This window comes from Mesocricetus auratus, unplaced genomic scaffold (assembly GCF_017639785.1).
Source record: "Mesocricetus auratus isolate SY011 unplaced genomic scaffold, BCM_Maur_2.0 Super-Scaffold_100020, whole genome shotgun sequence".
NCBI lineage: Eukaryota > Metazoa > Chordata > Mammalia > Rodentia > Cricetidae > Mesocricetus > Mesocricetus auratus.
In genome coordinates, this window is record NW_024429201.1 from 29,238,773 (window position 1) to 29,252,010 (window position 13,238).

At 36.3% G+C, this 13,238-nt stretch overlaps 1 protein-coding gene across 2 annotated transcripts in view; it reads right to left on the reverse strand.

The window, feature by feature from the left end:
• Edil3 (EGF like repeats and discoidin domains 3) overlaps window positions 1–13,238 on the reverse strand; it is a 476,202-nt gene that overhangs the window by 19,395 nt on the left and 443,569 nt on the right. For both annotated transcript variants that reach the window (XM_021223453.2, XM_005065680.4), the window contains one exon: window positions 10,049–10,204. In XM_021223453.2, coding sequence (XP_021079112.1) covers window positions 10,049–10,204 — 156 coding nt within the window. The remainder of the gene's footprint in view (window positions 1–10,048; window positions 10,205–13,238) is intronic.

The following is a 13,238-nucleotide window of genomic DNA, read 5'->3' on the forward strand; positions in this document are numbered from 1 at the left end:
ATGCAGTTTAGGAATTCTGGGAGTGGGAGAGGTGGTCTTCCCCAGGGAAGAGCACATCAATTGGTTGTACAGTGCCAAACTCTCAGCCTTGAATACATACATACAAGTGACATTATGTGGATTGAAGAGGTTTTATATGTATATACGTATATGAATTCAATATAGGTAATGAAAAAAGCATATATAAGAGGCACATAAGAGTGTTCAGAGGGGAAAGAGAAGCAGGAAATGTTGTAACTATACCAATCTCAGTTTAATCTCCTATTTTTCTCACATTGACTCCCACATTTGTGGAAATGTATTTTCTTTGATCTAACACATGTATTAGTAAGGTCCCTATGTTGTCTCAGTTTTATGTCAGCTTGGCACAGCTAGGGTCAATTTATAATAGGGAACCTCAACTGAAAAAATTCCCTCACTATATAGCCCTGTGAGCAAGTCCATGGTGCATTTCCTTGATTGATGATTGATGGAGTGGGCCGCCACTGTGGATGGTGCCACCCCTCAGTAGGTGGTCCTGGCTTTTATAATAAAGCAGGCTGAATAAGGCATGAGGAGCAAAACAGCAAGCAGCACTCCTCCACGGCCTCTGCATCAGCACCTGCCTCCAGGTTCCTGCTTTGAGTTCATCTTGCCCTGCCTTCTCCATTGGGACTCTGATGTGAAAATACAAGCAAAATAAATCCCTTTTCTCCTCAAGCTACTTTTCGGTCATGGTATTTTATGACAGCAATGGGAACCAATGCCAAGACAGTCCCTAATGCTGAATTACAGAAAAGAATAAAGCAGGTACGTTTCTGAACAATTGATACCAGATGGTGTGTATTTAAATGACAATGTGCTTTATTTCAGAGAGAACTTAAACTGTATCACTGTCTCCTTAACTTCAGCTTCAACGAAGTCATTGAGCACACATTGCAATGAGTAAAGTAAGGTGACTGTGGCTGGGTTTCTATTATGTAGTGGCATCATTTGCATGGTATCTTTGAAATCTAAGACTTGGTGTGCAATCATCTCCTTTTTGGAAATTACTTACAGAAAGAAATTTCTTTTCTATTCCATTCAAACTTAGAGAAATCTGGCACTGTGGAAATGCCCAGAGAACCACAAGAATGACCCCCAACTAAGAATCTAAGCAATATTGGAGAGGCTGCCTTGAATGCCCTTCCCTATAATGACATTGATGACTACATTAAATGACATTCTAGAGCCTTCATCCAGTAGCTGATGGAAGCAGAAGCAAACACTCACAGCTAAACACTGAGCTGAACTCCTACAGAGAGGCATGAGTGATGAACAAAACGGTCAAGACCATGCTGGAGAAACCCACAGAAACAGTTGACCTGAGCAACTGGTAGCTCACAGACCCCAGTATGACAGCTGGAGAACCAGCATAGGACTGAACCAAGCTCCCTGAATAAGGGTGTCAGTTAGGAGACCTGGATAGATTATGGGGCATCTGGCAGTGAAACCAGTATTTATCCCTAGTGCTTGGCAGGACTTTAGGAGCCCATTTTCCATGGAGGGATACTCTCTCAGTCTAGATACATGGGGAGGGTCTAGGCCCTTCCTCAAGTCATGTGACAGACTTTGATGATCCCCCATGTAAGGCCTCACCCTCCCTGGGGAGTAAACGGGGGGGGGGGTTGAGTGGGTCAGTTGGGGGCATGGGAAGTTGGGAGGGAAAGGGAACTGGGATTGATATGTTAAATATGATTCTTTCTAATTTAAATAAAATTTTATATTAAAAATAAATTATACAATTTTTTAAAAAAGTAAATGTTTCTGGATGCTGACTCTGAGGGAATGAACCTAATAGTTCCAGTGGGCAAATTATCAGCAGAATGGCTGCTTCCCTGATAGAGCAATTCACTCCCTAGCATGCCCAGCCCAAAGCATCCTCCTCCATGATTACCACAGGAAGTTTCTTTCTTTTTATTTTCAAAGCGTGTGTTTGTGCACCGAGAATATGGGCATGCATGTTTTTGTGTGTGAATGTGCACACGCAGAGTCTAACGTTGGGTCTTTCTCCATTTTTTTCCACATTATTATTACCATTATGATTTATAGCCAGTGTCTCTCACCTAAACTGGAGCTCATCCGTTTGGCTAAACTAATTGGCCAGGAAAGCCCCTAGAACACTACTGCTCCTAACTTTCCAACACCAGGATTCCTAGCACATGCCACTACAACTGGCGTTTTACTGTGTTCTTAGGTTCGGAACTTCTCATGTTTGTTCCACAGCTTCTTGTCATATTGAGCCAACTATCTCACCCTGTAAAGCACTTTTTATATAAGGAATTCTGACTCCAGTCACATTTTGAAGAGACAGCCTTACCAAGGTTTATTCTACTGACTGCTGCCTTACTGTGTACTAGACTTGTGGGGCTTTAAACTTTTACATTTAATTTCAATTTCTAGATAGTGATCCCTTCAGTGGGATATATTGCATCATTTGCAATACTGTTGAAGTTGAATATATCCTTCAGAGAAGACTATGGAGAATTTATAGTGAGGTTTAAGAATGTTAACATTGCTATCTTTATTACATTTTATTTACTTATTTGTGTGTGTGTGTGTGTGTGTGTGTGTGTGTTTATACGAGTATGCCACTGTACAAATTCAAAGGTCAACTTGGCATTAGCCAATTTTTGCTTTCCACAATATGGGTCTCTGGATTTAGTAGCAAGAGCTTTTACGTGCTTAACTATATCCCTGGTCACGCCCTTGCTATTTCCACAAAAACATTAGGAAAGGGAACAAGGTTAAGTAGATCAGTGATTTTTTATGTCTACCAGAAAGTCACAGATATTAAAACTGGCCATCTATGCAGAGCTTGATCTATCAGGCAATGCACTTAGTCGACTACACTTTAGCCTATCAAAATATGCTGATGAAATACAAAGTTTTGCATCTTCTCTCATTTTAAATTATGATAGTTATAACTTGCTCAATACATCCCCAGCAAATGATTGAAAGAATACAAATGTCACTGTTATGGAATATTGTTTTAACTATACAAAGATGTCCTATATGTGTTTATGCTGGGGAGTATTAATTTATGTGGAAGTATGTTATATTGTTTCTGCTGCCTTTGTTAACATTGTAAAGGTGTATTACACTTGTTTGCACTCTGTATGTTTAGTTACATAAAGATATGTTGCATTTGTTTCATCTTGCCTGCCTAAGGCACCTGATTGATCCAATAAAGAGCTGAGCAGCCAATACCTAGACAGAAGAGGAGTAGGCAAGGCTAGTGAACAGACAGAATAAGTAAGAGCAGAAATCTAGGCTTGAGAGAGAAGGCAAGAATGAGGGGAGTTGTGCCCAGGGCCAGAAGCCAAGCATCCCACATTCAGCCAGACAGAAGACGCAGTGTAAGTAAGATACCCAGAAGAAAAGGTGAAAAGTTCCAAGGTAAAAACCTAGATGGAGACAAACAGTTAAGTTATAAAAGCTAACAAGAAATGAGCCTAAGCTAAGGTTGAGAATTCATAACTGATAAGAAGCCTTTGTGTCATGATTTGGGCGCTGGTTGATAGCTCCAAAGGAAAAAATCTATTGCATTTCACTCCTTCAGTAAGCTTTCCCTTTTAGTTTATATTGCTAATTTGTTGGCTCTGTGATCTTAGTCTACAATTATTTTTAACAGTAAATGTTTAAGTAAAACTCTTCATAACAGAATTTGTGAGCTTATTAAAATCAAAACACTTTTTGAAGACACTAATTTATATTGACGTTCACCAACTACCAGTCAAAGTCCTAAGGATAGCAATGTATTGCCTTCTGAGTATCAAAAACCCAAACCATCTTTAATTAAAATTTTTAATATTAGTTAAAGAGCTGATTGGAATGATCCTTCCCGCATATGTTTTCTTATATCAACTAGGATCTCTATAAACATTCAAACTTAAATATTACCTTCAGATATTCTGAGACAGAAGTCTGTATTTTTCTTCCTCCCTTCCTTCCTTCCCTCTCTCTGTCTGTCTCTCTCTTTCTTCCTTGTTCCTGTCTTAATTTTTCCCCTGCTATTCTATCTCTCTCTTTCATTATGTAGTTTCATTCTGCACCCCCTGTCTACCTTGAAATCACACAGTATCTAAGGTGGATGGAGACTCATGGTGGTTCTCTTGCCCATCTTGGAACTAGACTTCCAGGCAGGAACCAGAAGATGGGCTGTGTTTCAACAGACGTTCTCAGGAGTTTGAGGATCAGATGGCTTTGTATCTGAACCACTGGGTAAGAACATTAACCCACATGAGTTAGCAGAGATTGTTTTACCCATTTCCTGAGTAATATTTGTCTTTCTTCCTTAAGCATCCAGGGCATCTTACTAGAAACAGATTTTTTAAATTTTTCTTTTAGAATATTTCTGAGAAATTTTTCATTCATTTTCATCTCATGCTTTTATGGTTTTAAAACACTTAATGACTTTATAAATGAACAATAAATAAAATATAACCAGCTATTTTGGGGGGTCTTCAATGTTCCTGCAGTGTAAATTGTCATCTCAACACTATATTATAACTAATCTACCAAATAAGGAAACTTATTTTTATCTTTTTAATTTTTACATCTATGAACTCTTCCTGAAATTTATTATTGTTTTGCTTTAGATTTTATCCTCAAAAATTAAATACTGAAAGTGCCTATCAAGTTGTGCAGTTTTCCTGCTAAACATAGTAAAGCAACACTCTAGCAGTTTGAAACAAACGTTACCTTCATAAGAGCAAGGTAACATTTGACTTTCAAATAAAAAACAGCTGAAAACATGTAGTGGAGAAAGCTAAAAGCCAGTTCAGTGTTAGGAAATATTATGCGCTGGAAAGAGGGTCTGAGAATCTGTTGACTGGACTAAAGTGTAACCACAGGCTCAGTTAGACAAAACTAAATACTGAATACTGTTAGCAAACAGAATTCTGGATGCTGTGAGAGCGTAGCTAGAAACTGATGTCTTCATGATGAAAACAGAGCATCCTTTTGCTTCCTGTTGAACTTTGGTACTCATGCATGCACAGGCAGATGAGTAAATTTGCGTGTGTATTCAGACATTCCTGTGTGTACACACATACCTTTTCATAAGCATGCGTTACTTAGCACCATAGAAAAACAGAAAAAGCACTTCTACATTTTTAGAATTTCACTTACACCACTTGTGGTAAAACAGAATTTCTACAATTTATTTAATGGTTGTCTTTCTGACAGAGTGTTATTGAGGCAGGCAAGCTTGGGAGCTGGTTTAGCTTGAGACCCTCATAAACCTGGTTACTTCACTTGCATGTGCTATGGACTAATTCTCTGTTTTGTGTGCACACCACTCCCCCAGTAATGTACCCAGTGAACTCAGAACGGAGCAACCTTCACCAGCATACTCCCATCTGGAAAAAAATGGTAAAAGGTCCCTTGCACCTCTTATCAACCAAACTGACAGTTTCTATCAAGTGTAGTTCAAAGGGATATGAATAACAGAAAGGGCAGTCTGGGCTGGAGCTCTTTAGGGTGCACACTCAGTAAGGCAAAACATGTTCTCTAGTAACTTTTAGGGAGACTTCGTAATTTACCACTGTATCTATGTATAAAATTAAACAGGCATATGATTAAGATCAGATGCATTATGTGAGGAGGCATGAGTAGTAGAAAAATGATTATGTGACCTAATCTATCAATCCAAATAGAGAATCACTCAAACCACTCCCCACTTAGTAAGCAACAACACCTCCTCTTGCATTCAGCAGCAATATCTGAGGCTCTTAAAGCTATGGTGAATTATTGCAAATCTATGTTCTTTCAATAGGGAGCTAAGAACATGGAGTAAGATTACAGCTGGAGAGAGAGAGAGAGAGAGAGAGAGAGAGAGAGAGAGAGAGAGAGAGAGAGAGAGAGAGAGAGAGAACAAACTTAATATGGTTAAATGTTTCAAAATTTTTTTACATTGTATAGATTACTGAGAGGTATGTTTCTCCACATACATTGTTTAAGTGAAAATACTATGTCAATTCACTCTCATAATTTTCTAAGTTGCCTAGTGAGTTCTCAATACTCTGCTATAAATCCTGTTTGTAATAAAATAAACATTATTTACTGACAATGGAGGTGTAGTCCTGTAATCCTTGTCCTTCAGAGCAATTGTGGTAGGGGTACTGAGCTTAAGTCAAGTTATGGCTCTACAGTGAGCCTCTGTCCAAAATACTACTAAAACATACTTATATTAATACTAATTGTGGTAGTTTATATGAAAATGTCCCTCATAAACTTGTAGGGAGTGGCACTATTAGGAGGTGTGGCCTTGTTGGAGAATGTTTCTCATTGGGATGGGCTTTGAAATTTCAGAGGCTGAAGCCAGACCCAGAGTCACTCTCTCTTCCTGCTGCCTGAGAATCTGAATGTAGAACTCTAAGCTACGTTTCCAGCATCATGTCTGCCTGTTTGCTGCCATGCTTCCTGTCATTATGATGATGAGCTAATTAAATGTTTTTCTTTAAGGTAATGGTGTCTCTTCACAGCAATAATACCCTAACTAAGAAACTAATATTGGGCTGGAGAGATGGCTCAGAGGTTAAGAGCACTGACTGCTCTTCCAGAAGTCTTGAGTTCAATTCCCAGCAACCACATGGTGGCTGACAACCATCTACAATTCAATCTGGTGTATATGTAATAAATAATTAAAAAAAAGAAACTAATATTAATACTACAGTAATAACAATAGCAATAATGGTCTTGTAGTGTATGATTTTACATCTAAAATCTGTTTTTTTTAGCTTATAGTGTTTAGAGTCTGGGGCTTTACATTTATATGAAATTGGGTTTTAATAGTTAAATGTAAACCATAAATCCTTATATGTCATCTAAAATATCAAAGTATTGTAGATTACAAATTTCATAAAATAAAATCACTAAAATTTTGACCTTATCCAAATGAAGAAAAAAATGAAAAGACACAATAAATAGGAAATAAAACTTTAATGATTAATTTAAAGCCATTTAAATCAATACTCATATCAAATGTAAGTAGTTTTAAAACTTGTTTTTGTTTGCTTTCAAAGTACAGTTAGTTTGTACTAAAAAAAATCTAACTATACACAATAGAATTTCATCTCAAATGCATTCTGTATAAGTAAAATATGCATATATTACATGGAGGCAATATTTCAAATGCTGCAATATCTCTATCAATTCCTGATAAAGGAGATTTTATAGGGAAAATATTGTAAGGTATAACAATCTCTTTATTTCTAAATAACAATAAGATTTTGTTTGTGAAAATATATGAAGACAACTAAGATGTCATGGCAAAAAGATGCAGGCAAATTCCTAATAATAATGAGAGATAGTCATATTACTCGCAGTAACAGATAGTACAGCAGATGAAACACCAGGAGGATACAGAAATCTTGAATAATATTAGCCAGCAACTTCCCAGAATGTATTTGCATATGTTTCAGACTGAGATAATAAGATCAAGTGTGTTCATTAGCAAGTTCTTAGTCTATCAGTAAAATAATTTACAATATTCAAATGTAAGCACTAATTTACATTTTAAATATAAATAGAGTTAAGTATTTCAACAAGTGAGTGCTTGCTTGTTCTTTTGTGTTAGATTTTGTATTTTAGAAACAGTAACCCAGGCTAGCTTTGAACATGGCCAACTCTCCTGCTTCAGCTTCCTGAGTGATGGGTTACATGTATGTATCATCACTGCCCCACAGACTATAAAGACTTAACTATTATTGATTTTGAGTGTGTATTGGAGCTTAAAAGACTTCTCTGTCTTGAAACTAATTCTAAGACTATGTGAAAGTTTAAAGTACGAAGTTTAAAACTTTCGTTTCAAACAGTATACAACTCTATGCACCAGTGTCTGTCAACCCTAAGAGGAGGTGAAATCATTGTTTAGGACCACTTGTTGCAAAATTTTGTTTGTAGGCCACAAAATAAATCTGAAGACATTTTAAACAAAATATTCAATATATATTTGATCTGAGATGCCACGGATTATAAAATATACTATTAGTTTACATTGTTGAATAAAACTATTTTTTCTCAACTGTAATAAGAGTTGGGTGGGTAGGGAGATGGGGAGGATCTGGGAATCATTTGGGGGGAAAAGGCAATTATGATCAGAATGCATTGCATGGATTCTTTTTTTCATTAAAGAAATAGAACCTGATTCTTTGCTTTGTAGAACATGGGAAAGAGTTAATGTGATGTCATAAGAGCATACCAGCTTCTTAAATTTTAAAATGTAAAACATGTATATATTTTGAAACATTAAATGGAATGTACAAAGATACGAAAACACAGACAGATGTAGGATGTTTAAATCAGAACCTAAAACTTTTTTCACTGAATGAGCTTGGTTGAACTGAACTCCAATTAGTGTCTCACTGAAATAGCTTTACAAGCCTATGGGTTTCTGGGCAGATTTATAAATTCTGTGCATTGACCACTTGAGTAAGAAAGATATGTGCAAGCTGTTTGTTGACGTATATTGGTATAAGATACCAATTGCAAAGATTCACAGGCATTGCCTAACATAACGAGTTATAAACTCAGAAACATTTGAAATTCGTGAGTTTCTTAAACTTTACCCCAAGCCTGGAGCTAAGTATTTCTATTAATATATTCTAAAGTCTTAACCTCTGTATAAAGGCCACTAAGTAATCACTCAATTCAATGCCTTTGGGCTACTTGAGGTTGCATTATAGTGTACAGCCATAATCACATACTGACCACTAAGTCTTTTATTTTCCAGTGTTCCATGGAAATTGATGCCAGTTGATAAATGCAGAATTCAAGGGGGGCCAGAAGTTAAATAGGAATTTCACACTTAAAAGCTATATGGTGTGTACAGCCATAAAAATCAATCATTTATTTCAAAGAAAATTTAGATTTCTAAATTAAAACATATTGCAGCAAACTTAGCAAGAATAATTTGTTTTATTTGGATGAACTGGCACAATCCTCAAAATTTATCTATCTCTACAATTCCTACTTGTCACATAACTAAGGAAATATGAATATTGTATGATTACCACTGAAATATTTTTCTCAAGTGAATGTTTCTTCTAATAGTGATGGGTGAACGTCCTTTAGTGTATATGTTTCTCTTACTGGTTTATGAATAAAACATTGGTTGACCAGTAGCCAGGCAAGAAATATAGGCAGGGCTATCAGACTAGGAGGATTCTGGGGAGAGGAGGAAAGAAGCCATCAGAGCAAATGCCATGTAGCTGCTGAGGGAGCAATATCCTCCAGTAAGAAAAGGCCATGTGGAAGGACTTAAATTAATAGAAATTAGTTAATAATTAAGAGACAGCTAGCCAATGAGAAACCTAAGCAATCGGTCAAAGAGTTCAATAATAAATATAAGTCTCTGTGTATTTATTTGGGGTTAAACAGCTGGGGGATCAGGTAGAACAGAAACTGGGTCTACATAATATCATTAATTTATTTATAAATTATAGTAATATTAGTCTTAGCAGTATACATGTTAATTATGAAAAATATCAAGCCTTTTCTGAGTCTGTAACATATAAAGTGAATTTTAGATACCTGTCTTATTGTATAGTATGGTAGTTTATTAATAAAGATATTCATTAGTTAACAGGTTTCACTATCACTTACTCTACTGCAACATCCTTTCTTTGAAATTCTTATTTAGCATGGTTTATTGTATACATTGCCATTATTTTATAATTGACTGGGCATTCTTTTTCATATAGACCCTTTGCTCATGTATTATAATTTCCAGCTTTGTGTTTTAATGGATGTGTGTGTGTGTGTGTGTGTGTGTGTGTGTGTGTGTGGTCTTTCCTTTTCTTTCTTTCCTCTTTCTTTTTATTATGTGTCTTTTGCCTATTTGTCTATTTTGTTTCCTAAAGAGAGAGAAAGCAACATGGAATTGGGGGAAATGAAAACATGGGCAACATCTTGGAGGAGTTGGAAAAAAATGGACACCATGATCAGAATATATTGGATTAAATTTTTCCATTAAAACATTACCAGACACTGAATCCTCACTCTACAAAGCATGCAGACAACTTACCTTATCTTTTCTCTGTTTTTCATCCTGGTACACAGTCCAGTGTTCCCCATCATTACTGTAGGCTAGCTTGTATGAACCAACAAACTGCACATGACCAAAATCCTTAGCCCCTTGTGTGATGATGCCTGTCACTTTGGTAGGGACAAGAAGATCCACCTAAAAAGAGAAGAGTACAATTATTAAATGGAAGGAATTAATCCATTGTATGTTTGCAAACCTCTAGAACTTAAAAGATGAAAAGCCATATATGCTTAATGAAAAATCCTCCTGGTTATTTTTACTTTGAAAGAGATGAATGCATTTATCATTGGCTCATATTTTTATTTTCCCTTGAGTTACATTGTCTAAGATTTCTAAGATGTCTTGCACAACCATGGTGATCATTTTAAAATAAAGTGGTGGTCAATTTAGCTCAGCAATTCTTCTTATATTAAACTCATTCACCTGTTTTGCAACCTTCTGACACTGAGATTGAACATTTGTGCTCATAATTTAATGTACAGATTTACTGGTCAATCTAATCAGAGAAAAACAAAGTAATATAGTAGGTTTTCAATTAAAGACCAATTATTGCTCCACAAAGAGCAATATAAACAGTATATGACATGCGACAATGAAATACTAAATAAGATATCCACCAATTTTCTGTGAATTTTGTTCAATTCACAAATGTATAATTGATCGATATTAATTATTGTGCACTGAAAATCCCTTTCATAAAATTATAATCCTAAATAATTTGAGGATAAAATCAAGTGTTTAAAACTGAAAGACATATGTAAGGGTAACTGGAGAAAAGGGAAAAAAGTTGAAGAATTAACAATATAAAAGTCTAACCGTATGGCCTAGGCTATTGTATTTTATTTTTCCTGAAAAATAGTGAATGAAACCTGTAAATGAATCCTATGAGTGAAAACTATGAATGAAATGAATAAAACTAAGTTGTTTTGTATTAAAATTATCAAAATATAAGTGAAACCCAGGAGTTAGGGATTTTTTTTACCAAATAGCCATATAAAACCATTTCAGAATTTTCCTACTTATTTTTAAACTCATTATTGAACCTTTTTTACACCTTGCAACACTAGCAGAAACTAAATTTAGAAACTTTATTTTCTTGGCAGGCAACTTTTGAAGTCATCTTTGCTTTTATTTGTGTCCCTTGATCTACACCTTCCTTCTTGCCTGGACAATGCATCCTCTTCCAGACATTTCCTATGACAAAGCTCCACATTACATCCTTGAACTTATCATCTTCAACCACCATGATCTCATGAGTGACCCTGGTACTTTCAAACATGGTGTTCTTTTGTTCCTATTTCAGGTCTTGTCTCCTATGAGATTGAACAGTAACCCCAAATAATTAGGGGTCTACCACATACATGAATTCTTCCATCAACGAATCATACTTTCAATGAGTCAATGGGGGGGATAGTGAAAGATTTCTAAGGAATAACTACTCATTAAATTGACAGCATGTAAAAGTTAACAAAAACTATACTGCATTTACTTTAGGAGAATTCTGTATTTTAACATGAATTCCTCTGTTGTTTGTCTGATTCAGCTTAAAAACTCAGGTAGCTTTTACTGTTATATATCCAAATCTAATTGCTCAGAGACCCTTGGTCAAAGCCTGCTGTCCATCATAATGTTCTTCATGCTGTTGACATTCAAAACTTAAAAATAAATATGCTACCCGACCAAACTGAACTACTGTAGCATCATAGGCTGCAAACACACAGGAATTCAATGACTCAGGGACATGAGCCACTCAGAATTGACTCTTAGCCCAAAAGGTCTGTGAATCCTCAGTTCAAATGTGAGAAGTGTTTGAAAATCTACTTGGGTGGTTATTCCTACAGTCATCGGGGGTTCCTCCAGGGTGGAGATGTTTTCTCCTACATTGTATGCCTTGACTCTTTCCACTAGATATGTTTTCCACCCACTCTAACTTGCTCCCCTCCTCTAGCTCTTTTTTTTTTTTTTGAAATCTAGAAATGTTTTTCTGTTCTGTTTCAGATCAGCTAGCGCCTGTACTTAAACAGGCAGCATAGGCAGCAATCTGTTTCAACCTGGAATTTATCCTAAAATTCCCTGTATTAAATTTAGAACACCATCTCTAAGAAGGCTTCTTTCAGTGTAAAAATAATTTTGACTCATATGTAAAACGAGCTTTCTGAAACAGAGCACACACAAAACTATACTAAGCAAGACTCTCTGGGAGTTTCTGGCTAATGACTAGTTTCTTATGTGAATATGAGTTATGTGACAATGCAAACTTTATGGATAAAATTCTTACTACTCCAGTAAATTCCCATATCCCAAAGTTTTTCTCAAACAGGATAGACTGTTTAGGGCACTGGGCTTGTTCATGGTTCAGCATTTGGCATAGTGCACTGCACCTCATGTCTGAATCTATATGACATGAACCTTACATGTACAAAGGTCTCAATAAAAGTCTCATAGGTTTGAACTGCAGCTGAATCCTTAGTAGTCTCTGTGAATAGGGACATATCTATGGCTAAAAAGAAAGAAAGTCATCGTGTGTCCTGCCAGAAAACACTGTCTGCCTTAATCCAGTTTTCTTTTCTTACATAGTATTTGTGGTCAAGGTACTGAAACACTGTAGTTATAGCATAGAGAGTATCAGCAAAAGCAACTAGCTTATAAGTGGTCAGAGTTTAAAACTTCAGTGTTTACAATCAGTAACTTCACACAGCTAGAGGTGGATGCTTCTTAACTGCCTATGTGATCTTTCTCAGTCTCTCACCAGGAAAGTTAAGTCAACCACTGTACATGGTATTATGAAAATAAAATGAGTGCATATCTATCCAACACATACTATAAATAAATAGAATGAGTAGTATGAAAGACATTCATTAGCAGATCAAATAAGGTTGAGAAAAGAGTTGGAGTCTGCCATAACCTTATTGGGAAAGTATTCATTTGAGCACCAGATCACAGTGCATCACCAAGGGAAGCCAGGGCAGGAACTCAGAGCAGGGGTCTGGAGGCAGGAACTGAAGTAGAGACTAAGGAGGAATGCTGCTTGTTGGATTGGTCCTGGCTCACTTTTGGCTACCTTTCTTAAACGTCCCAGTCCAACTGCCTAAGGATGATACTGCCCACAGTCGTCAGAGTCCTCCCAAAGTATTTATCAATAAGGCAGATTCACCACATAGAAACCCTT